Raw genomic sequence first — 24,728 nt, forward strand, 5'->3', positions numbered from 1 at the left:
TTGGAGTGCAGTGGCACAATCTTGACTTACTACAACCTCCGCCTCCTAGATTCAAGCGATTCTCCTGCCTCAGCCTCCCAAGTAGCTAGGACTACAGGCTCGCACCACCATGCCCGGCTAATTTTTTTTGTATTTTTAGTAGAGAGAGGGTTTCACCATCTTGGCCAGGCTGGTCTTGAACCACTGACTTCATGATCCACCTGCCTCGGCCTCCCAACATGCTGGGATTACAGGCATGAGCCACTGCACCCAGCCAGTAATAGTGACTTCTAATCCTATAGCCCTGGCTTTTTATTATTAGAAACGGGAATTTTGGCCAGGTGCAGTGGATAATGCCTGTAATCCCAGCGTTTTGGGAGGGCAAGGCAGGTGGATCACCTTAGGTCAGGAGTTTGAGACCAGCCTGGCCAACATAGTGAAACCCCGTCTCTACTAAAAATACAAAAATTAGCCAGGCAGGCTAGTGGACACCTGTAATCCCAGCTACTCGGGAGGCTGAGGCAGGAGAATCATTTGAGCCTGGGAGGCGGAGGTTGCAGTGAGCCGAGATCACGCCATTGCTCTCCAGCCTGGGCGACAGGAGCGAAACTCCATCAAAAAAAAAAAAACAAAAACAGGAATGTTACTAATTTTAACTGCTGCACTGCAAACAAATTGTATTGCAGTCTTTTACTATCAGAAAAGGAAGAGAATTGTTTTGTTTGCCTCTGTTAGGTATTTTGTGTAAACTTGGGGACATTTTCATTGGTGACATTAGGAAGAGGTGAAGTTTTGTGCAGTACAATGACAAAGTTGATCCTAGCTGGCCATAGGCACTCAGTGAGCTGTTTTACCTATTGAGGGTTTCTGGATTGGCCAAGTAACCTTCCATCCCTTGTGATAACTTTAAGGCACACCTTCCGGGACAGTGGGGGCGGGGGGGCTCCTGTGCATCACATGGAGCACACTCCCCCAGCACTGTGCAGAGACAGAGCCCAGTCTGACTTAGAGAAAGTAACCAATGTAGGTGAGGGCCAGGGCACGGTGGCTCACACCTGTGATCCCAGCACTTTGGGAGGCCAAGGCGGGTGGATCACTTGAGGTCAGGAGTTTTGAGACCAGCCTGGCCAACGTGGTGAAACCCTGTGTCTACTAAAAATACAAAAATTAGCCGACTGTGATGGTACACGCCTGTAATCCCAGCTACTCAGGAGGCTGAGGCAGGAGAATCGCTTGAACCTGGGAGGCAGAGTTTGCAGTAAGCCGAGATCATGCCATTGCACTCCGGTCTGGGTGACAGCGTGAGACTCCATCTCAAAAAAAAAAAAAAAGTTTTTTTTAAATATCAAAATTGAAAACTAGTATTGTCATCTGCCTCAGATTGTGTTACCACACAGGAGACTTAGCAACTCAGCCAGATTCTTCTAAACACATTTTTTATAATAAAAGTGGTAAAACTACATTACCAAAAAGAAAATAGTAAACTTACCTAAAATCCACTAAGCTAACCCAGGCTTTTTTTTTTTTTTTTTTTGAGACAGCCTCACTCTTGCCGGGAGCAGTGGTGCAATCTCAGCCTACTGCAGCCTCATCCTCCCAGGCCCAAGCAATCCTCCCATCTCAGCTCACTTTGTAGCTGGGACTGCAGGCACTGGCCACCATGCCCACCTAATTTTTGTATTTTTTGTAGAGGCAGAGCCTGCCTCAGCCCCCAAAAGTGCTGGGATTGCAGGCATGAGCCCCCATGCCCAGCCATTAACATCTTACAGGATTCCCTAGTGGTGGTTAAAGTGATGTAACCATTTTAATGTACATACAACTTTTCTATCCTGCTATTTGCTTTTTTTTGGTTTTTCATTTAATAGCTTCTCAAGCTGGGATCCATGGAACTACTGTGATGGGCGGTGATGCTTTGGAAATGGAAATTCCTTTAATATTAAAATGAACATGAATATATTTTGATTTGCATATATTTTTAGGATGAAGCATGAGACTTGTATAAAGTTCTTCCCTGGCCGGGCGCGGTGGCTTATGCCTGTAATCCCTGCAATTTAGGAGGCTGAGGCGGGAATTTGAGACCAGCCTGACCAGCATGGTGAAACCCCATCTCTACTAACAATACAGAATTATCCAGGTGTGTTGGCGTGTGCCTGTAATCCCAGCTACTCGGGAGGCTGAGGCAGGAAAATCACTTGAACCCGGGAGGCGGAGGTTGCAGTGAGCAGAGATCGCGCCATTGCACTCCAGCCTGGGCAACAAGAGCAAAACTCCATCTCAAAAAATATACAAAGTTCTTCCCTTAGAACTAGTCCTGTTGGGCTAGTCTTTCTGGGATTTTGGTTTACGCTCCTCCACCCATTGAAAGGGCTGAAAACCCAATAGCCAGCACCAAGCACAGTTCTGCATTTTGTAGCTAGCATTGCAGATGACTTCTTGACAGTCCATCTGGTGGCAATACAGTGGGCACCCACGGGGCTATTGTTTGGGTCTATGTGATTTCCCACATTCTGTCTTTGAAGAGTGCTGTCGGAGGCCGGGCACAGCTCACGCCTGTAATCCCAGCACTTTGAAAGGCGGAGGTGGGTGGTCACGAGGTCAGGAGACCATCCTGGCTAACACGGTGAAACCCCATCTCTTCTAAAATAAATACAAAAATTAGCCAGGTGTGGTGGCGGGCGCCTGTGGTCCCGGCTACTCGGGAGGCTGAGGCAGGAGAATGGCGTGAACCTGGGAGGCGGAGCTTGCAGTGAGCCGAGTTCACCCCACTGCACTCCAGCCTGGGCGACAGAGCGAGATTCCATCACAAAAAAAAAAAACATTTAGCTTACAGAAAGGGGCAGGAAGCAGGGTTTGTCTCTTGGACTATAGTTTGTTGATCCAGTATTAAAGGGGTAATTTTAATTTAATAAAAGGGCTGGCCAGAGATAGGATTAAAATAAGTGAGTGTTTTAGGTGCTCAGCTTCCTTGGTTCTACCACCTTCTTTCCCTGACCCTCCTTCCCCTTCCCCCTGACCTTGGTTGGCCTTTATTCTAGAAGGGATCTGAAGCAATAGAATATAAAAAATTCACAACTGCTAAAACAGTGTTCCTTCTAGTGTAATTTTCACTCTTACAGACCTGTCTGTAATAAACATTATTTGAAATGCCTACTATATGCTAGGCACTATGCCTCAGCCATGGGTTCAGACATGATAAAGACAGCCTGCCTTCTGTGAGTGCACGGCCTGGGAAGGGGGCAGCTGAGAGATGCATGGCGATGTGCTGGATAATAACAGATGTGGAAGATGAGGTAGGGGAGCTGCCTGGGGAGGGGCAGAGATGGGGATTCATCAGAGAAGGCTTTGAAGGACATCATGCCTCACCCGGATGTTGAAAGGGATTTCGCCAGGAGCACAGGGCATTGGTGGAGGGAGCCCTGGAGGGCAGTCCTCAAGGCCTCTGGATGGGGGTGTGAGAGGCACTGGGGCTGAAGCAGCATCTGGGTGTGAGGAAGCCACAGCTCAGTGGCTCTCCACTGCGGTCTCAGAGCAGCCTCAGGCTAAGTGGCTGAGGCCAATCCTTTAGGAAAGGCCACCAGGCCCAGCTAATTTTTGTATTTATACTAGAGTCAGGATTTCACCATTTTGGCCAGGCTGGTCTCAAACTCCTGACCTCAAGCTATCTCCCCGCCTCCACCTCCCTAAGTGCAGGGATCAGGACAGGAGCCGCTGTGCTGGCCCATAGATGCCATCTTTCAACTGCCTGTATTCAGAGACTGTCACCTCCCCAAGCCCTTTGTGGGAGGAAAACTAGACAATGAAATCCAGCCAAACGAGATGAACTAACATTCAACATTCAAAACTCGGCCAGGCTCGGTGGCTCACGTTTGTAATTCCAGCACTTCAGGAAGCCGCGATGGGTGGATCACCTGAGGTCAGGAGTTTGAGACCAGCCTGGCCAACATGGTGAAATTGTTTGAGACCAGCCTGGCCAACATGGCAAAACCCCGTCTCTACTAAAAATACAAAAATTAGCTGGTCATGATGGCGGGCTCTTGTAATCCCAGCTACTTGGGAGGCTGTGGCAGTAAAATCGCTTGAACCTGGGAGGCAGAAGCCGCGGTGAGCCAAGACCACACCATTGCACTCCAGCCTGGGCAACAAAAGCGGAAGTCCATCTCAAAAAAAAAAAAAAAAAATCAAGAATCGAAGGCTACAGTAGTACTGGAGGAGATCTTAGAACCTATTTGCCTGTGAATTAAAGCTAAACAACTATGGAGATTGCAAGACAGAATGAGAGTGTTATAAACCCTAACAAGTAAGCAAAAGATAAACCAGGAACCTGGAGGACACAAACAGGAGCTTGGGAGGTAGCCCAGGAGAACTCAGCTCATCCTTCAGAGCAAATGAGTCGATACTGTGCGGAATAGACACTTGGCAGGATGGAGATGAGAAATGTGAAATAGAAACTTGGAGGCCGGACGTGGTGGCTCACACTGGTAATCCCAGCACTATGGGAGGCCCAGGTGGGCAGATCACCTGCGGTCAGACGTTCGAGACCAGCCTGGCCAACATGGCGAAACCCCGTCTGTACTAAAAACCCAAAAATTAGCCGAGCATCATAGCGCTGGCCTATAATCTCAGTTACTCGGGAGACTGTGGCAGGAGAATTGCTCGAACCTGAGAGGTGGAGGTTGCAGTGAGCCGAGATCACGCCACTGTACTCCAGCCTGGGCAACAGAGTGAGACTACGTCTCTAAATAAATAAATAAAATAAAAAGCAACTCTTGGCCAGGCATATTGGCTCATGCCTGGAATCACAGCACTCTGGGAGGCTGACATGGGAGGGTCACTTGAGCTCAGATGTTCGAGACCCACCTGGGCAACATAGTGAGACCCTGTCTCAAAAAAATAGATAAAAAATAAACATAGGCCAGGTGCGGGGGCTCATGCCTGTAATCTCAGCACTTTGGGAGGCCGAGGTGGGCAGATCACGAGGTCAGGAGATTGAGACCATCCTGGCTAACACGGTGAAACCCCATCTCTACTAAAAATACAAAAAATTAGCCAGGCATGGTGGCGGGCGCCTGTAGTCCCAGCCACTTGGGAGGCTGAGACAGGAGAATGGCGTGAACCTGGGAGGCGGAGCTTACAGTGAGCCGGGATCGCGCTATTGCACTCCAGCCTGGGCGACAGAGCAAGACTCCATCTCAAAAAAATAATAATAAAATAAAAAAATAAAAATAAAGAGGCAACTCTTTTATCATTATAAGACAGGGCAGAGGAAAAAAAAGAAAAAAGAAACAACTCTTGTTACCAAAAAAGGTTGAAAATATCCTTTCTGTTGTCCCCGCCCACAGTGTCCTAAGCCTAGCAGGTGTCGACCTAAAGAAAGAAGCAGGGGCAAAACTCACGTGAGAAGAGCTTCTCTGGGCCAAGTTTAGAGATTGCAAGCCAGGAGCACTGACTCAAGTGGCCCCGAATATCCATGCTCTGATTAGCTGCAGTTACAAGTGCTATTTTGTTGTTTTGTTTTTGTTTTTGTTTTAAGAAGGGGTCTCACTCTGTCACCCAGGCGGGAGTTCAGTGGTATTTTGTTGTTTTTATTTTTTTGAGAAGTGGTTTCACTCTTGTCGCCCAGGCCGGAGTGCAGTGGCTCAATCTCCTCTCATTGCAAGCTCCGCCTCCTGGGTTCAGGGGATTCTCGCACCTTAGCCTCCAGAGTAGCTAGGACTTCAGGTGTGCACCACCATGCCCAGCTTTAAAAAAAAAATGTTTGTAGACATGGGGTTTCACCATGCTACTCAGGCTGGTCTCGAACTCCTGGACTCAAGCAATCCGCCTGCCTCAGACTCCCAAAGTGCTGAGATTACAAGCATGATTACTCCAGGCCTACAGGTGGGTTTAGTTTATTTTGTTTGTTTTTTGAAACAGAGTCTCGCTGTGTTGCGCAGGCTGGAGTGCAGTGGCTCGATCTTGGCTCACTGCAACCTCCGCCTCCCTGGCTAAGTTTTGTATTTTTAGTAGAGACAGGGTTTCACCATGTTGGTCAGGCTGGTCTCAAACTCCTGACCTTGTGATCCACCCACCTTGGCCTCCCAAAGTACTGGGATTACAGGCGTGAGTCACCGTGCCCAGCCTAGTTTTGTTTTCTTGAGACAGCGTCTCGCTCTGTCACCCAGACTGGAATGCAGTGGTGTGATCTCTGCTCACTGCAACCTGTGGCTCCTGAGCTTAAGTGATCCTCCCATGCTGCCCGTGTGAAAGAAAAAATATTTTGGGCTCCAAAATCACTAAGGAAAAGTCAAGCTGGAAACTGCTTAAGGGAAATCTGCCTCCCATTCTATTCAAAGTCACCCTCTGCTCACTGCCATAAATGCGTATCTCATTGCCTCCTTCAGAAAGGCTAATCAGAAACTCAAAAGAATGCAGCCTGCAGTGTCTCACCTATCTGTGCCCAGCAAGCTCCCTCCCTGCTTGGAGTGTTCCTGCCTTTGCTTCAAGTTGTCCCACCTTTCCAGAAGAACCAGGGTACTTCTTACATGTATTGATTGGTGTCTCATGTCTCCCTAAAATGTATAAAACCAAGCTGTGCCCCAACCACCCTGGGGACATGTCATCAGTGCAAGGCTCTTGCATTGGTTGGAACCCTGAGAGTGCACCAGCCAGGCTGGTCTCAAATTCCCGACCTCGTGATCTAACAGCCTCGGCCTCCCAAAGTGCTGGGATTACAGGCGTGAACCACCACACCCAGCCATGCCATAGCCTTCTTGGACCAATGTTGGATTTTGGGGCTGGAGAAACCAAGAGAGGCTGTGTGGATTTTTCCCTGTTAACTGGGCTTCCAGGAAACTTACCAGTAGGCGAGATCAGTGACCGATGTGCAGGCCCAGAGAGGCGACTAGAGGCTGAGAAGCTTCCTATGTCTGGCTGCTGTGGCCTGCTCTCCGGGATGGAGGGGTGGCAGGTCCACGGGGGACGTGGACCAAAGCCCCTCGCGGGTCTCAGCACTGGATGCAAGGCTCTTGCATTGGTTGGAACCCAGAGAACGCGCCAACAGACAACACGAGGCGGTGTGGAGCAACACGCTGTGTTAATGAGTGCCTGGGTGCAGACAGCCTGAGACTGAAAATGGCATCAGCCCCAAGTGAGGACAGAGCAGGGGTTTTATAGTCCTCTGTAAACAGGAATTGTCCCAGCCTGACGTGACTGCTATGTAGCACTGGGATGGCCTCCCTCTTGATCTGCGGAGGGTATGTGTCTTCCAGCCAGCTCTCTTCCTGCCTCTGCTATCTTGCTGATGCACGCTGCTGGCGCAAGTTAGGACTGGGCCTGAGGAGGAGGAGTTATTCATTCCTCAAGCTTTCATGCCCCGGAGAGAATCTTTCATTCCTGTCTATTTGGTTATAAAAGAGGGAAAAGGGACGACTTTCTCAATAACTACTTCAGGTGTGACATAGGGGTGGCGTGGGCACCTTGGAAAAAGAAAAACTTAATTTTGGGGGATTCTTGAGAGACAGGTGGGCATCCATCGTGCCATTGTAGCAGGAGCATCGTCTGGACTGTCTGGCGGCTAACTGTAGTTTCAACAAGAGTTTTAATGACTTTCATTATCAGTGGGATAACAGGGGAGAAACAGGAGGAACCCAACGATGAAGATGACCGTCCCTACCAGCATTTTCAATCCTCCTAAATTAGAGAACCACCTCCTAGAAGTTTTGTTGGGTCCCCTCCCTTCAGGTTTGGCCTGGTCCGTGGGCTACTTTTCTGATGTTTGAAGCAATTTTTAGAACCGCTTTTCCATTTATCGCCTATGTTAAGACAGCAATTGGAGATATTAAACCTACCACAGGCCCCACCCTCTTCTGCTACTAAGTAGTCTAGTGCCAGCCTGTTTTGATAAATTGCCGCGTGCATTTGGGTTTGCTGTTGTGCGAGCATTTCTAGGGCTCAGGCGGTTTGGTTGGTGATTATCTCCAGAACAGCCTGTAGTCTAATTGTTCTATTTGGCGTATATATGAAAGTGCGATAACCCCACGAACCATCCTCCGCCCAAGTGGCAGGACTGTAAGGCCTGTTTCTCATCCTCTCGCCATCGTTGGCTCCCTCCTACCTCCGAGGATCGTTTTCCTCTGGTTATCATACACAGGGATTCTGAGGGTGTTGCCCGCCTGCTTTGGAAGTAAAAAGAATCCAGGTTTAATTATGCCTAGGAAGCAAGTACCTTGCTAGTGATAAGGTAGCCATGAGTAAGCCTGGGTTCCACATATCCAAAGGAATCCATCAGGGGCAGTCCATGGTAGGCTGGTGTTCATGGGATTGTCGCATGGTGCACCTAGGCAGGGCTATGCAGCATAAGGGTTAGTGGTGTTTGTACAGTACTAGGCCTTTGTGGACAAGACACAATTGAGGTAGCTTAAGTTAGAAGGAGACCAGGCTCCGGGGATAAGCTTGGCCACCACTCAGCTCTGGAGGTGTTGACCGTTAGGGTTTGGTGACAGGGGTTTTCACCTACGGTGCGATGGGTTTTATTGGTCCACTTGCGGGATATTCTCACTGGGTTGCTAAGTGTCCAGGACTGCGGGCATTCCTGAGGAGTGAGAGTGAGGCTGGGGTTTTGGGATGCTAGTAAGTAAGGGGGAATGTCTAGCCCGTCCCACAGCCCCTGTTCCCTCACACGAGCTCCCTGGCATACCCAGCAATTGGACACATTCATGGTAAGCGCGATGGTTCTCCTAGATCTACAAACAGGTATTTTCCTGGCTTGGGAAGGGATGCATCTGCTTGTAGTTTTCGTATAAAAGGAATGGAAATACCACGGGTGATTTTCAGGGGGAGTTGTTGGTTTTGAGGCTTTGGCTTTGGCTATAATCTGTTCTCTCTTTATGTCCTCGAGTACTTGAGTGTTTACTCCCCATTGTCCAATTTTGGTGAAGCAAAGCCACTGCTTCCCTTGCGGGCATATAGCCCCATTACGACTGCCAGATACTCCTGGATTCTTTACTTTATAATAACTCTTTCCTGATTCAGCACATTCTTCAATTAAGGTTCCATAACAGGATCTTTCTATGTAAGTATGGTAAGTAAAGGATTGTTGAACCTTTCCTCTGTAGTGGAAAGACTGATAACACTCACGGCAGCTGGGAGGGGCTGCTGCGGACAGCAGGACAGCTACTGACAGTATTAGGATCGGGGTGAGGGATATTCCTGTATTAAGACTTTTGGGTGGAAGAGAGGTATAGCAAGCGGTTGGGTAGGTACAGGCCATTCCTGGAAGCAGGTGGTTAATATTCCTTGTGTTTTGACTTTTAGGAAAAAAATGTTGGTTAATTTAAGCTTGGTAGGAGAAATTGACCTAGGCAACACTTAGCTGTTAATGTTTTGGAGGAAGAAGCAGCCTTGGGGGCGAGCTTGACCCTGGTACGATGGATCCAGTGGGGGAGTCCTTGGACTCTCACTGCAGTTAGCGTGCCAAGTACCACAGTGTAGGGGTCTGTCCACTTCGGTTGTAGCTTTTGTGAGGGTCGGGTTGGCCGATAAACACGTCTGTGCCTGCAAGACAGTTATGTTGAGAGAACAAGGTGTCGGCAGGGAGAGGCATGGCCTCATTCCCTGCTTCACGAATGAAAGATCGTGTCTGGATTAAGGAGGGGAGGTAATTCCCAAGTGGCTCAGAGTCTGGTAAGGGTGGAGGCCCTAAGACAAAAGTTCGGCCATACACGATCTCAAAGGGACTCTAAAAAGAGGCTGCCTTTGGTGTTGCCAGCGTCTCATGAGGGCGAAAGGGAGATTTCTCGGCCACGACTGGCAGGTTTCTAGAGTGAGCTTGGTGAGTTGGGCTTTAAGGACAGAGTTGACCTTTTCAACTTTGCCTGAAGATTGAGGCCTGTAGCGTGTGTGGAGAACCCATTTTATTCCCAGGGATGTAGAGACGCCTTGGGTAATTTGGCTGATAAAGGCAGGCCTGTTATCGGACTAGATGGATATTGGGAGTCCGAAACGGGGAATTATATGCATGATGAGAGTTTGTGTGATGACATTTGCACCTTCTGAAGTTGTTGGGAATTCTTCTGCCCACCCGGAGAAAGTACAGACAAAGACTAGAAGGTAGCGGAGTCGTTTATCAGGTGGCATGTGAGCGAAGTCTACCTGCCAATCTTGCCCAGGTGCCTGGCCCTGGGCTTGGCGGGTAGGAAAAGGCAGCTGCCAGAGGGAACCTGGGGTGACACTGAGCGGCAGATAGAGCAGGACTGGGTAATCTCTCGAACACAGCTGGAAAGATGAGGACAAGTGAGGACAGGGTGGAGAAGTTGCAGGAGAGGTGTGTACCCAACATGGAAAGAGTCGTGGAGGCTTTGGAGGACAGGGATTGTTTGAGAGTGAGGAAGAGCGAAGTGCCCTTCCTTGACACACTGTGGTCCTTGTTTTTGAAGGTTTTGGGCTCGGTAGTCCTCCTTTTCTTCTGGGGAGTAAAGAGGAGAGAAGGAGGGCAGAGACAGAAACTGGCTTTGCACGGGTTGTAGGGCTATTTGTTTGGCTACTCTATCTGCTAAAGCATTTCCGGCCAGTGTAGGATTGTCTGGGGTTTGGTGGCCCCTGCAGTGATGATGGTGTGTTTCTGCGGGAGCCTGGCAGCCAGAATGAGCTTGCTGATGACAGAGCCATGTACGACAGGGGTGTTGTTTGCAGTTAGGAAACCCCATTCTTTCCAGATGGACCAGTGTGAGTGCGCTACGTGGATGCATAATGAGAATCTGAATATACATTGATCTGTTGTCCGGCTGCTCAAGTGAGAGCTCAAGTGAGGACGATGAGTTCAGCCTTTTGGGAGGTGGCACCTAGGGGAGCGGACTGACTTCAACAGTGTGGGCAGGTGACACTATAGCCTAGCCAGCATGTCGGCGTCCTTGATGTAGGAAGGAGCTGCCAACTACAAACCAAGTACAGGAGGCATCTGGAAGGGGCTGGTCTGTTAGGTTTGGAAAAGGTATAAGAAAGGTTTGAACGGTGTCCACACACAAATGTGCAGGGTCTTGGAAGGTAGTTGCTTCAGGTAAGAGCGTGGCCGGATTTAGATGGGAGCTGGTTAGCACGATGATTTGGGAGGTTTCTGTGAATAAAGCGTACAGTTGGAGGAGCCATGGGGCAGAGATAAGACTTAGTACACTGCGGTGAGCTAGCAAGTCTTTGATGTTATGGGTTGAATAAACTGTTAGGTTGGCATGGAGAGATAGTTTTAGGCTCTCACGGGTGAGGGCAGCAGCTGCCACCAGTGCTTGGACGCAGGCAGGCCATCCAAGAACTGTGGTTTCCAGCTGTTTAGAGAGGTAGACAACAACCTGGAGGGTGGATCCCTTAGACTGGGTTAGAACGTGTAGTACAACTCCACGCCGTTCATCGGTATAGAGGAAGAAAGGTTTGGTGAGGTCTGGGAAGGTGAGGACGGGGGCTGAGGTGAGAGCCTTCTGGAGTAGACAGAAAGGCTGGGTAATAGGCTGTGCAGGGTTTAAAGGCTCATGGACAGGGCCTTTAGCAGCTTGGTATAACAGTTTGGCAAGTAGAGCGAAGGAGGGAACCCAGAGCCTAAAATATCCTGCTAGTCCTAGAAAAGAGAATTTCTTCCTTAGTTTGCGGAGGCAGGAGGGACTGGAGGAGGGATATGTGGTCAGTTGTGAGGCCTCAGGTTCATGGGGTAAGAGCTAGCCCTAGATAGGTGTCTGAGGGGGTACACACTTGTGCTTCTTTAGAGGAGACCCAATACCTCCGCTCTGCCAGTACGTTTAAAAGAGAGAGAGTGTGGGCGCTGCAGTCTCTTTGAGAGGGGCTACACAGGAGCCCATCATCAAGGAGAGTGGACAGTTTTAGGGCTAAGGCACAGAGGTCACGAGCAAGGGCCTGTCCAAAAAGGTGGGTGCCGTCTCTAAAACCTTGAGATAGTATATGCACCAGGTGAGCTGATGTGAAAGGTGGGTGTTGGGGTCTTCCCACATAACAGCAAAGAGGTCTTGAGAATCAGGGTGCAAAGAAATTGTGGGGGAAAAAAAGCATCCTTTAGGTCTGGGACAGAAAAATGGGTGATATTGGAGGGAATTGCAGAAAGTAAAGTGTATGGGTTAGGAAATACTGGACATACTGGGAGTACAGCTTGGTTAATGAGCCTGAGGTCCTGGACTAAGCAATAAGTTCCATCTGGCTTTTTAACAGGTAGAATTGGTGTGTTAAAAGGGGAGTTTGTTGGGCAGAGTAGTTGACAGGCGAGGAGGCGAGAAATGATAGGCTTTAGGCCTGTAAGAGCTGCATGGGGGATTAGATACTGCTTCTGTGACAGGAACTGGGTGGGGTTTTTGAGGGTAATGCAGAAGGGGGTGTGGTATTTTGCGACTGAGGGTGTGGAAGTATCTCAAACAGCGGGGTTAACTACGGATGGGGGATTAGGAAAGGTGACATGTTTTAAGGTGGGAGGTTGGAGGAGGAGAAGAAAGTTAGATGGCCCGGAGTGGTCTGGGTGGATATGTTGGGTACTATGGGGAACATGGAAGTGGAAAGTGGTGTGGAGTTTTGAAAGGATGTCTCTGCCTAGAAGCGGAGTTGGGCATGAGGGCAGGACTAAGAGTGAGTGAAGGGAAAGGTGTGAAGGGAGCAGAAAAGTGGAGGCGGTGCTCGCGGTTTGGAGACTTGTCCTTCAATTCCCCCAACAGAGACCTGAGGACTCAGTGGGTCCTGAAAAATTAGATAAAGCAGAGTAGGTTGACTTGATATTAATTTTAAAAACATACTGGGCTACCTGCCACCATCAGGGTTACCCTTGGCTCAGATGAAGCGACGGTAGTTGCCGGGGTGTCCGTTCCAGGGGACCGTCAGTCTTCAGCAGCAAGGCCGATGAGCTCGAGTAGGTGTTGGCCAGCTCAGGAAGGGATGGGGGCGGTCCTTGCAGGGGCCGCTCACAGTCCAACTTCCAGTGGTGTCCTCCGCAGAGGGGGCACTGCCTGGTGGGCTTACCTGGGTTTGGGCATTGTCTGGACCAGTGGCCTTCATTGCCGCACTTGAAACAGGTGCCAGGTGGAGGTGGATTGCTAGGCGGCTCCCGTGTGGCGCTGCAGCCCCACCGACCTGCAGGGCCCCAATGGCGGAGGCAACCATTTGAAACTCTGCCTGTTTTTGCCTTTTACTTTCCTGATAATGACTGTTAAAGACTTTGAAGGCTAAATTTAGAAGGCCTCATTGTGGGATTCAATTGAGGGTCATCGTCAAGCTTCTGAAGCTTGTGCCGGATATCAGGGATGGGTTGGGAGATGAACCGAACGTTTAAGAGAGTGGTTCCTTCTGGGCTGGCTGGGTCTAGGTTGGTATATTTTCTCGTGGCTTCAGTTAAACAAGAGAGGAAAAAGGGCTGGGTGTTTGTCAGGACCCTGGGTGATTTCTGAAAGTTTTTCATAGTTTACCGCTTTGTGGGCACCCTTTTTGAGTCCTGCAAGGAGACAATCGTGGTCTCGGTGGCAGCGTCCAAAGGCCCCACCTTGATGATCCCAGTGGGGGTCCTGGCTGGGGACTACCTCTGCACCAGTAGGCTGGGCAGGAGCTTGGTGATAATTGTATCAGCCTGTGTCTGAGCTAGGGTCCAGATACGTCCCAGTCTTCCGGGGTGAGGGTGGAAGACAGGATAACATAGAGGTCATGCCAAGTTAGTTCATAAGCCTGGGTGAGGTACTGAAACTCTATAATTTTTTTTTTTTTTTGAGACGGAGTCTCGCTCTGTCGCCCAGGCTGGAGTGCAGTGGCCGGATCTCAGCTCACTGCAAGCTCCGCCTCCCGGGTTTACGCCATTCTCCTGCCTCAGCCTCCCGAGTAGCTGGGACTACAGGCGCCCGCCACCTCGCCCGGCTAGTTTTTTGTATTTTTTAGTAGAGAGGGGGTTTCACCGTGTCAGCCAGATGGTCTCGATCTCCTGACCTCGTGATCCGCCCGTCTCAGCCTCCCAAAGTGCTGGGATTACAGGCTTGAGCCACCGCGCCCGGCCTATAATTTTTATATTATAAAAATTTTATGGCAAAAAATTTTATGGCAGGGTCTTCTGGAAATGAACCAAGTCTTTTGTGAATTCGAGAGAGATCAGTGAGGGAGAAGGGAACACGAACTCTAACAATACTTTCAGTTCCTGCGACTTCCCCAAGGGGGCATGCTAGCACAGACGCTGAAGTAAGGGTGGGGCATGGGCCAAAAATGATGCCTGAACGAGTAAGGGCGGGAGAGAAAGAAAAACCGGAAGTGGTTTCTGGTGAGGGTTTGAAGGGGGAAGGGGGGTTGAGTTAATAGGCAGCAGAGGACAGATAGGAGCCTAAGGTGCCGGGGTGGGTTTGCAGGCCTCAGGAGAGGGCGGCGAGGGAGGAGAATGGGTACAGGCAGTGCTAGAATTGTCCTGAGGAGAGGATGGTGTAGGAAAACAAGTGGGTACTCTTGGAGGCGGTGCTGGCTGGGAAGACAAAGAGGAGGCTTGGGGGGTTAAAGACGACGGTTGAGAGGAAGAGGTAGGAGCAGGGACGGGTGGACAGCAGTCTTCTGGATGTAACAGGGAAAAAGAGGTAGGGTTGGGAGGAGAAAGGTGATCAGGGCAGCGAGAATGGAGGAGGAGGATTTGAACAGGTGAGCAAGAATTGGAGAGGTCGGGTTGTAATCTGAGTGCGAAAAAGGCCTGGATATAAGAAATTTCTCCCCATTTTTCCAATCGTCAGCAATAATTCCTTAAGTCAGTCAAAATTGTAAAGTCGTATGTTCTATTTGCGACCCATTTGAACCCATTTTTCAATTCGTACTGTGGCCAGACTGAATTGCAAAAAAAGAACAAGGTGCTGAGAGGAGTATCTTATCTGAGGCCTAAGGTTTGCAGGTTTTTCATGAGGCAACCTAAAGGGCTGTCCTTTGGAATGCAAGACTAGGAATTTCCCATAACGGAGGGTAGGCTCAAGAGAACAGGGAAAAGCAGACCTTCCTGGACAGCCGGAGGGAGACGATAAAAGGGGCAATTGTCACCACTGCCTTCTTAATTCCCAGAACGGGATCAAATGGCATAGAGGCGTCCCCCTAAGACCAGATGATCAGCGAGTGCCTGGCAGATGCTGTAGCCTTTTTTTTTTTTTTTTTTTGAGATGGAGTCTTACTCTGTCACCCAGGCTAGGGTGCAGTGGCGCGATCTCGGCTCACTGCAACCTCCACCTCCCGGGTTCAAGCTGTTCTCCTGCCTCAGCCTCCCAAGTAGCTGGGATTACAGGGGCCTGCCACTGCGCCCAGCTAGTTTTTGTATTTTTAGTAGAGACGGGATTTCACCATCTTGGCCAGGCTGGTCTCGAACTCCTGACCTCGTGATCCAGCAGCCTCGGCCTCCCAAAATGCTGGGATTACAGGCGTGAGCCACCATGCATAGTCATGATATAGCCTTCTTGGACCAACATTGGATTTTGGGGCCAGAGAAACCAAGAGAGGCCATGTGGATTTTTCCCTGTTAACTGGGCTCCCAGGAAACTTACCAGTAGGCGAGATCAGTGACCAATGTGCAGGCCCAGAGAGGCGACTAGTGGCTGAGCAGCTTCCTGTGTCTGGCTGCTGTGGCCTGCTGTCCGGAATGGAGGGGTGGTAGGTGCATGGCGGACGTGGACCGAAGCCCCTCGCAGGTCTCAGCACTGGATGCAAGGCTCTTGCATTGGTTGGAACCCTGAGAACTCGCAAACAGACAACACGAGACAGTGTGGAGCAAAACGCTGTTTTAATGAGCGCCTGGGTGCAGACGGCCTGAGGCTGAAAATGGATCAGCCCCAAGTGAGGACAGAGCAGGGGTTTTATAGTCCTCTGTAAACAGGAATTGTCCCAGCCTGACGTGACTGCTATGTAGTACTGGGACAGCCTCCCTCTTGATCTTCAGAGGGTATGTGTCTTCCAGCCAGCTCTCTTCCTGCCTCTGCTATCTTGCTGCTGGCGCTCGTTTGCGCCTTAGGACTGGCCTGAGGAGGAGGAGTTATTCATTCTGTCAAGCTTTCAGGCCCAGGGGAGAATCTTTCAATCAGGACATCCTGAGGCGGTGTTCCGGGTGCCTGCCCGACCTTGGCAAAATAAACTTGTCATGGGTGCGTGCCCAACCTTGGCAAAATAAACTTTCTAAATTAACAGAGACCTGTCTCAGATTTTCCAGGTTCACACCCAAAATGATCTCAAACTCCTGACCTCAAGTAATCTATCTGCCTTGGCCTCCCAAAGTGCTGGGATTACAGGTGTGAGCCATTGTGCCTGGCCTCAAGTGGGACTTTTTTTTTTTTTTAATTCTGAGACAGAGTCTAACTCTATTGCCCAGGCTGGAGTGCAGTGGTGAAATCTTGGCTCAGTGCAACCTCCATCTCCCGGGTTCAAGCAGTTCTCCTGCCTCAGCCTCTCAAGTACCTGGGACTACATGTGCACACCATTACGCCCAGCTTATTATTATTGTTTTTGTAGAGATGGGGTTTCGCCATGTTGGCCAGGCTGGTCTCAAAGTCCTGACCTCAAATGACCTCAAATGATCCAGCCTGCCTTGGCCTCACAAAGTGCTGGGATTATAGGCATGAGCCACCACGCCCACCCGCAAATGGGTTTGTAAAGGAAAAAAGAGGCACTTGCTAAATTGCTCGCCAACAATTTACATTAAAATACAAAAACAATTTATTTTCTTGTTCTTTGTATCACAAATTCTACAAATTTAGAAACATGAGTGTAATGAGTGAAGCAGGTATTCAGGGACTAAATGACTAAACAATTGCACTAGGCATGGGTAGAGGGCACGAGTGAAGTCCCCAGCTGAGGTCTCTGTGCAAGCCTAGCAGAGCATAGAACGTTCTGGGCTGTCTTTTCACCCAGGGAATACAGGGGGCAGGACAAATCTAGGGGCATAGACAAGCTGGGGACGGCTGCACCTCGTCGAGTGACGGACACAGGCAGCCAGTGTGTGAGCCCAAAGCATCCCAGACACCTGTCAGCCAATGTGGAAAGTTTATTTTGCCAAGTTTACAGATGCACCTGTGACAGCCTCAGGAGGACCTGAGGACATGTGCCCAAGGCGGTCGGGTACACTTGCTTTCATACATGTTAGGGAGACATGAGACATCAATTAATATGTGTGAGGCCAGCCATGGTGGCTCACGCCTGTAATCCCAGCACTTTGGGAGGCCGAGGTAGGCGGATCACCTGAGGTCAGGAGTTTGAGACCAGCCTGGCCAACATAGTGAAACCCCATCTCTACTAAAAATAAAAAATTAGCCAGGTGTGGTGTCGGGTGCCTGTAGTCCCAGCTACTTGGGAGGCCAAGGCAGGAGAATCACTAGAACCCGGGAGGTGGAGGTTGCGGTGAGCCGAGATGGCGCCACTGCACTCCAGCCTGGACAACAGAGTGAGACTCCATCTCAAAAAAAAAAAAAAAAAGACAAAAGGTTGCATTCTTTTGAGTCCTTGATCAGCCTTCCACTGAATACACAATTGAGTCTGGTTCAGTGAATCTGCATTTTTACATAAACAATAGGGCAGAGGAAGCCATCAGATGTGCATTTGTCTCAGGGGAACCTCAGAGGGAGGACTGAGTTGTCTGTCGGCTGTCCACAGGAATTTCCTTATGAGCAAATTGTGAAGGAGATACATATTTTCTTATCTTTGTACCTATTTTATTTAGGAGTAGAATGGGAGGCAGTTTTCCTAACATGGTTCCCAGCTTGACTCTTCCCTTGGCTTAGTGATTTGGGGGTCCCGAGATTTATTTTCCTTTCACAGGTGTCTTGAAACTGCCTTTGAAAAATGGTGACAGTCGGAGAAATCTGACAGAGTAGACTCCACCTTGCTTCTGAATCTCTAGCAGTTCTTGCTCATTCCTGGGCGTAGGCCAAGCTAACCATGGAGGAATTTCGTTTGTAATTCAACTTGAAATCAAGGATGTTAATAGTCCCTTCCTGACACTAACACCCTCCTTGCTCAGGGACCAAAAGCTGCCTTTCAAAGACTAATGAAAGGCCACAAGAATAATATTATGGGACAGGCCTGAATAAATGTAGGTGTAATTTCTTTCTTTCTTTCTTTTTTTCCTTTTGAGACAAAGTCTCGCTCTGTCACCCAGGCTGGAGCACAGTGGCACTATCTTGGTTCACCACAATCTCCACCTCCCGGGTTCGAGCAATTCTCCTGCCTTAGCCTCCCGAGCAGCTGGGACTACAGGCGCATGCCACCGTGCCCGGCTAATTTTTGTATTTTTAGTAGTAACGGGGTTTCATTATGTTGGCCAGGCTGGTCTTGAACTCCGGACGTCGTGACCAGCCCGTCTCTGCCTCCGAAAGTACTGGGATTACAGGCGTGAGCCACCTTACCCAGGAGTGTAGTTCCTTTCTTTTTCTTTTCTTTTCTTTTTTTTTTTATTTTTTTCAGACAGCGTCTCACTCTGTTGCTTAGGCTGGAGTACAGTGGTCATAAGCTTGGCTCACCCACAGCCTCCCGCCGCCTGAGCTCAGGTGATCCTCCTGCCTCAGCCTCCTAAGTATCTGGGACCACAGGTGCGTGCCACCACGCTCAGCTAAGTTTTTGTATTTTTTTTTTTTTTGGGAGGCCGAGGTCTGGACGCTGTCGCCAGGCTGGAGTGCAGTGGGCTGATCTGCCGGCTCACTGCAAGCTCCGCCTCCCGGGTTCCGCATGTTCTCCTGCCTGCAGCCTCCTGAGTAGCTGGGACTACGAGCCCCACCACAGCGCCCGGCTAATTTTTTTGTATTTTTAGTAGGGAGCGGGGTTTCACTGTGGTCTCGATCTCCTGACAACAACCCGATCCATCGCCTCGGCCTCCCAAAGTGCTGGGATTACAGGCGTGAGCCACCAGCAGCCCAGCCAAGTTTTTCGTATTTTTATAGAGATGGGGATTTGTAGGTGTTGCTCAGGCTGGTCTAGACTCCCTGGGTTCGAGAAGGATCCTCCCACCTTGGCCTCCCCAAAATGTTGGGATTACAGGCACTACACTGGGCCTGTAATGCTGCTGCCAAGGAACCAAGGCGGCTGGTTGTGACTTCCTCATTTGCTCCAATGAATATAACATCACTGTTGTAGAACCCTATGTCATGCTTGGCGTCCCTGTGAAGAGACCACCAAACAGGCTTTTGTGTGAGCAATAAAACTTTGTCCCACCTGGGTGCAAGTGGGCTGAGTCGAAAGAGAGTCAGCGGGGAGATAGGGTGGGGGCCGTTTTATAGGATTTGGGTAGGTAAGGAAAATTACAGTCAAGGGGGTTGTTCTCTGGTGGGCAGGAGTGGGTCATAAGGTGCTCAGTGGGGAGGCTTTTTGAGCCAGGATGAGCCAGGCACAAGATAATGTCATCGCTTAAGGCAGAGACCAGCCATTTCCGCTCTTTTGTGGTGGAATGTCATCAGTTAAGGCAGGGCAGGGCATTTTCACTTCTTTTGTGATTATTCAGTTACTTCAGGCCATCTGGTTGTATACGTGCAAGTCACAGGGGATGCGATGGCTTGGCTTGGGCTCAGAGGCCTGACATTTATCTTTTTCTCTTTTTTTTTTTTTTTTTTTTTGAGACATGGGCTGGCTCTGTTCCCCAGGCTGGAGTGCTAGAGTGCAGTGGCACTATCACAGTTCATAGCAGCCTCCAGCTCTGCGGTTCAAGTGATCCTCCCACCACAGCCTCCCAAGTAGCTAGAACTCCAGGCATGTGCCACCACACCTGGCTAATTGCTTTGTTGTTGTGGTGGTGGTGATTGTTTTTGAGATGGAGTTTCACTCTTGTTGCCCAGGTTGGAGTGCAGTGGCGTGATCTCAGCTCACTGCCACCTCCACCTCCCAGGTTCAAGCAGTTCTCCTGCCTCAGCCTCCTGAATAGCTGGGATTACAGGCATGTACCACCACACCCGGCTAATTTTGTATTTTTAGTAGAGACAGGGTTTCTTTATGTTGGTCAAGCTGTTCTAGAACTCCCAACCTCAGGTGATCCACCCCGGCCTCCCAAACTGCTGGAATTACAGGTGTGAGCCACTGTGCTCGGCTGTTGTTGTGTTTTTTTTGTTGTTGTTGTTTTTGAGATTGAGTCTTGCTCTGTTGCCCAAGTTGGAGTGCACTGGCATGATCTCGGCTCACTGCAACCTCTGCCTCCTGGGTTCAAGTGATTCTTGTGCCTCAGCACCCCCAGTAGCTGGGATTTACAGGCATGCACCAACATGCCCCGCTAATTTTTATATTTTTAGTAGAGATGGGGTTTCACCATGTTGGCCAGGCTGGTCTCAAACTCTTGACCTCAGTTAATCCACCCACTTCAGCCTCCCAAAGTGCTGGGGTTACAGGCATGAGCCACCATCCTGGCTAATTTTTGTAGACAAGGATTTCACTATGTTGCCCAGGCTGGTCTCTAACGCCTGGCCTCAAATGATCCTCTCACCTCAGCCTCCCAAAGAGCTGGGATTGCAGGCATGAGCCACAGTGCCCAGGTGATACCTCTGTCATTTCATCTCCAACCATTTATCTGCACCCATTCCCTAGCTCCATGCCTACCAGATTGTCCATAAAAACGCTAACCTGCAAGCCTTTGGGGAGACTGCTTTGAGTAGGAACTCCACCTCCCATGGGGCTGGCCTCACGTGAATTAAACTCTTTCTTTACTGCAATACCACAGTCAGTCTCAGTGACCCGATGTTATCTATGCGGCAGGCAGGAAGAACACATCAGGGAATCACAGTCTTGCTGGAAACGTGGGGAGAGTGGCTGACCAGAGGGAAACGTCTTTGTACTTCTGAGTCAGTCAAGGCCTGACCCGCAGATCCGCGTGGCAGGATCCTTCTGGAGGCTCCCCAGGGCCACAGAGCAGCTTCCTGTGCCACCGGGATGTCTGTTCCCATGATGCCAGCCCAGCGGGGAGCAGGACCACTGCTCTGAGGGATGAGGGCCTACTGCTCCACACTGGCACCCACTAGTCTTTTTCTTCTATGTTTTTAGAAATGAGGTCTCACCATGTCGTCCTGGCTGGAGTACAGTGGCATGATCACAGCTCACTTACAACCTCAGACTCCTGAGCTCCAGTGATCCTCCTGCCTGTGAAGGGAAGATAAATCTTGCCCCTCCCCCCACCCCAAAGCACGAAGCTAAAAGGAAAAGTCAAGCTGGGAACTGCTTAGGGCCAATCTGCCTCCCATTCTATTCAAAGTCACCCCTCTGCTCACTGACATAGATGCGTATCTGATGGCCTCCTTTGGAAAAGCTAATCAGAAACTCAAAGGAATGCAGCCTCCCCCTCTCACCTACCTGCGACCTGCAAGCCCCCTCCCGCTTCCAGTCTTCCTGCCTTTGCTTCAAGTTGTCCTGCCTTCCAGACCAAACCAATGTCCGTCTTACCTATATTGATTGATGTCTCATGGCCCCCCAAAATGTCTGAAAGCAAACTGTGCCCCGACCACCTTGGGCACGTGCTGTCAGGACCTCCTGAAGCTGTGTCGCGGGTGAGTCCTCCACCTTGGAAAAATAAACTTTCTAAATTAACTGAAACCTGCCTCGAATTTTCAGGGTTCACATGCCTTAGCCTCCCGAGTAACTGGGACCATAGGCACGTGCCATCATGCCCGACTAATTTTGTTGTCGCTGAGACAGAGTCTAGCCAGGCTGGTCTCCAACTGCTGGGCTCAAGCGATCTTCCCGCCTCTGCCTCCCGAAGTGCTGGGATTACAATCACGAGCCACCACGCCCGGCCTTCTTTTTCTCTTTCCAGCACTGGCTTTGAAATCTTATGAAGGGAGGCTGAGACGGGCGGATCACAAGGTCAGGAGATCGAGACCATCCTGGCTAACACGGTGAAACCCCGTCTCTACTAAAAAATACAAAAAACTAGCCGGGCGAGGTGGCGGGCGCCTGTGGTCCCAGCTACTCCGGAGGCTGAGGCAGGAGAATGGCGTAAACCCGGGAGGCGGAGCTTGCAGTGAGCTGAGATCCGGCCACTGCACTCCAGCCTGGGCCACAGAGCCAGACTCAGTCTCAAAAAAAAAAAAAAAAAAAAAAAAAAAAAAAAAGAAATCTTATGAAATCCAAACGGATGGGAGCTTAGGCTCACAAGTATGTCTTGATGGTTTTAGTTCATCAGAACCCTTGCCAAGACATTTATTTTTAAATGTACGGCTTAAAATATATCATCCTCGGCTCTGAGCCAATGAGAGGAAGCCAAGGTAAAACACTATCTTCTCTGGGACATATGGAAAGTCGCTGCTGCCAGAGTAAGGGAGAAATTCTGGAAAGGACGTTCTAGTGCAGCAGGCAAAGTTTCATGGCACCAACAGCTATTTTCCAGGAAAAAAATCTTTATGGAGTTTATGGAAAAAAGAAAGGGGGAAGAAACGTTTCTGCAAACTGACCTAAGCCCTGGGAATCTGAACGTTCCCATCTGAGGAAAGGGAAGGGGGAGTCCAGGGGCCTCTGCAGGACACAAGTGCAATGTTAACCTGCTGCTCTCAGCGAGGCTCCTCTGCATGGAGGAGCCCTTCCTTGGCCTGAGTGGTACTTAGAAGCAGGCCCTTGTCTTTCTTTTTTTTTTTTTTGAGACAGGGTCTCACTCTGTCCCCGAGGCTGGAGTGCAGTGGCATGACCTTGGCTCACTGCAACCTCCACCTCCCAGGTTCAAGCGATTCTCCCACCTCAGCCTCCCAAGTAGATGGGACCACAGGCGTGCACCACCACGCGCAGCTCATTTTTTTTTTTTTTTTTTTTTTTAGACGGAGTCTCGCGCTGTGTCACCCAGGCTGGAGTTCAGTGGCGCGATCTCGGCTCACTGCAAGCTCCGCCTCCCAGGTTCAGGCCATTCTCCTGCCTCAGCCTCCGAGTAGCTGGGACTACAGGCGCCCGCCACCACGCCCGGCTAGTTTTTTGTATTTTTAGTAGAGACGGGGTTTCACCATGTTAGCCAGGATGGTCTCGATCTCCTGACCTCGTGATCCGCCCGCCTCGGCCTCCCAAAGTGCTGGGATTACAGGCTTGAGCCACCGCGCCCGGCCAGCTCATTTTTTTATTTGTTGGTAGAGACGGGGTTTCACCATGTTGGCCAGACTGGTTGCAAACTCCTGACCGCAAGTGATCTTCCCAACTCAGCTTCCCAAAGCACTGAGATTTCAGGCGTGAGTCACCGCGCCCAGCCAAGGCCCTTGTCTTTCTCATGGCTTTAGTTTCCACCCTTCCTCCCTTTTCCTTGTGCCACAGAGCACTTTAAAAATCCTGATTGTGTCACCAGAGTTGCAAACTAAGGCATCTACTTGCAGAAGTCAGCCTAAGCCAGCTCATGGGGCTTGAAGTTTTTTTGCTTTTTGTTTTTTGTTTTTTGAGACGAAATTTTGCTCTTGTTGCCCAGGTTGGAGTACAATGGCGCTCACTGCAACCTCTGCCTCCCGAGTTCAATCAATTCTCCTGCCTCAGCCTCCCGAGTAGCTGGGATTACAGGTATGTGCCACCACGCCCAGCTAATTGTTTTAGTATTTTTAGTAGAGACGGGATTTCTCCATGTTCCTCAGGCTGGTGTCAAACTCCCAACCTCAGGTGATCCACCCACCTCGGCCTCCCAAAGTACTGGGATTGAAGGCGTGATCACCGTGCCCGGTCGAAGTATTTTTAAGGTGTATTTTGCAGCATCTTTTGATGCTCTTCATACTTTCTTCAATCTTTCAGTTAGTTAAGTGCATCATTCTCTCTTTTTTTTTTTTTTTTTTTTTGAGACGGGGTCTCGCTCTATCGCCGGGGCTGGAGTGCAATGGCGCGATGTCGCCTCACTGCAAGCTCCGCCTCCCGGGTTCATGCCATTCTCCTGCCTCAGCCTCCTGAGTAGCTGGGACTACAGGCGCCTGCCACCGCACCTGGCTAATTTTTTGTATTTTTTTTTAGTAGAGATGAGATTTCACCATGGTCTGGATCTCCTGATTTCCTAATCCGCCCGCCTCGGCCTCCCAAAGTGCTGGGATTACAGGCGTGAGCCACTGAGCCCAGCCTGGGAAGAGGTTCTTATCCCTGAAGCAGGCAGCCCCTACTGCTGTGTCGTTCCCCTATTGGCTAGGGTTGGACCTCACCGTCTAAGCTAATTCCAATTGGCTCTTTTAAAGAGAGCAGGGGTACTAGCTGGAGTGGGGGGGTGAGTAGTTTGGCGGGAGGGACGGTTGCAGAACAGGTGACTCAGGATGACTCAGGTCAGAGCTGGTGACCGGGGGGTGACTCAGGACGAAGCAGGTGATAGAGGATAGGAGGGGATTGTTTACTGAAAGTAGGGGCAAGGAGAGGAAGGGAAAGATGAAGTTAAATTTTAAAATGAAGAACAAAGAATGGGGGAGCTGAACATACTGATACAGTGGTTCTTTAGAGAGGGTCTCAGAACTCATTGTACTTAACAACTTACAGGCTAACACCTCTGAAGAGGAATTCATTATATACTATGTTTTGTGTTTGTTTTTGAGACAGGGTCTTGCCCTGTTGCCCAGGCTGGAGTGCAGTAGTGCAATCATGGCTCACTGCAAGTTCCGCCTCCAGGACTCGGTCGATTCTCCCACCTCAGCCTCCAGAGTAGCTGGAATTACAGGCAGGCACCACCATGCCTGGTTAATTTTTAAATTTTTGTAGAGATGGGGTCTCACCATGTTGTACAGGCTGGTCTCAAATGCCTGGGCTCAACGGATCCTCCTGCCTTGACCTTCCACAGTGCTAGGATTATAAGCATGAGCCACCGTGCCTGTGCCTGTCCGGTGCCAGTGTTTACCTGTGACAAAGCC

General features: G+C 50.0%; 1 protein-coding gene across 1 annotated transcript; it reads right to left on the reverse strand.

Annotated features, from left to right (window-relative positions):
- Nucleotides 1–6,526: 6,526 nt before the first annotated feature.
- Nucleotides 6,527–13,054, reverse strand: ERVH48-1 (endogenous retrovirus group 48 member 1). The gene is made up of 3 exons (XM_017956416.3): nt 12,735–13,054; nt 8,183–9,510; nt 6,527–7,290 (listed from the first exon to the last, which is right to left on the reverse strand). The coding sequence occupies exon 2, from the start codon at nt 9,224–9,226 to the stop codon at nt 8,375–8,377; it is 852 nt and encodes a 283-aa protein (XP_017811905.3). The 5' UTR covers nt 9,227–9,510; nt 12,735–13,054; the 3' UTR covers nt 6,527–7,290; nt 8,183–8,374.
- Between the last annotated feature and the right edge of the window lie 11,674 nt (nt 13,055–24,728).

The sequence above is a fragment of the Papio anubis genome, chromosome 4, assembly GCF_008728515.1.
Source record: "Papio anubis isolate 15944 chromosome 4, Panubis1.0, whole genome shotgun sequence".
In the NCBI taxonomy this organism is placed as follows: Eukaryota; Metazoa; Chordata; class Mammalia; order Primates; family Cercopithecidae; genus Papio; species Papio anubis.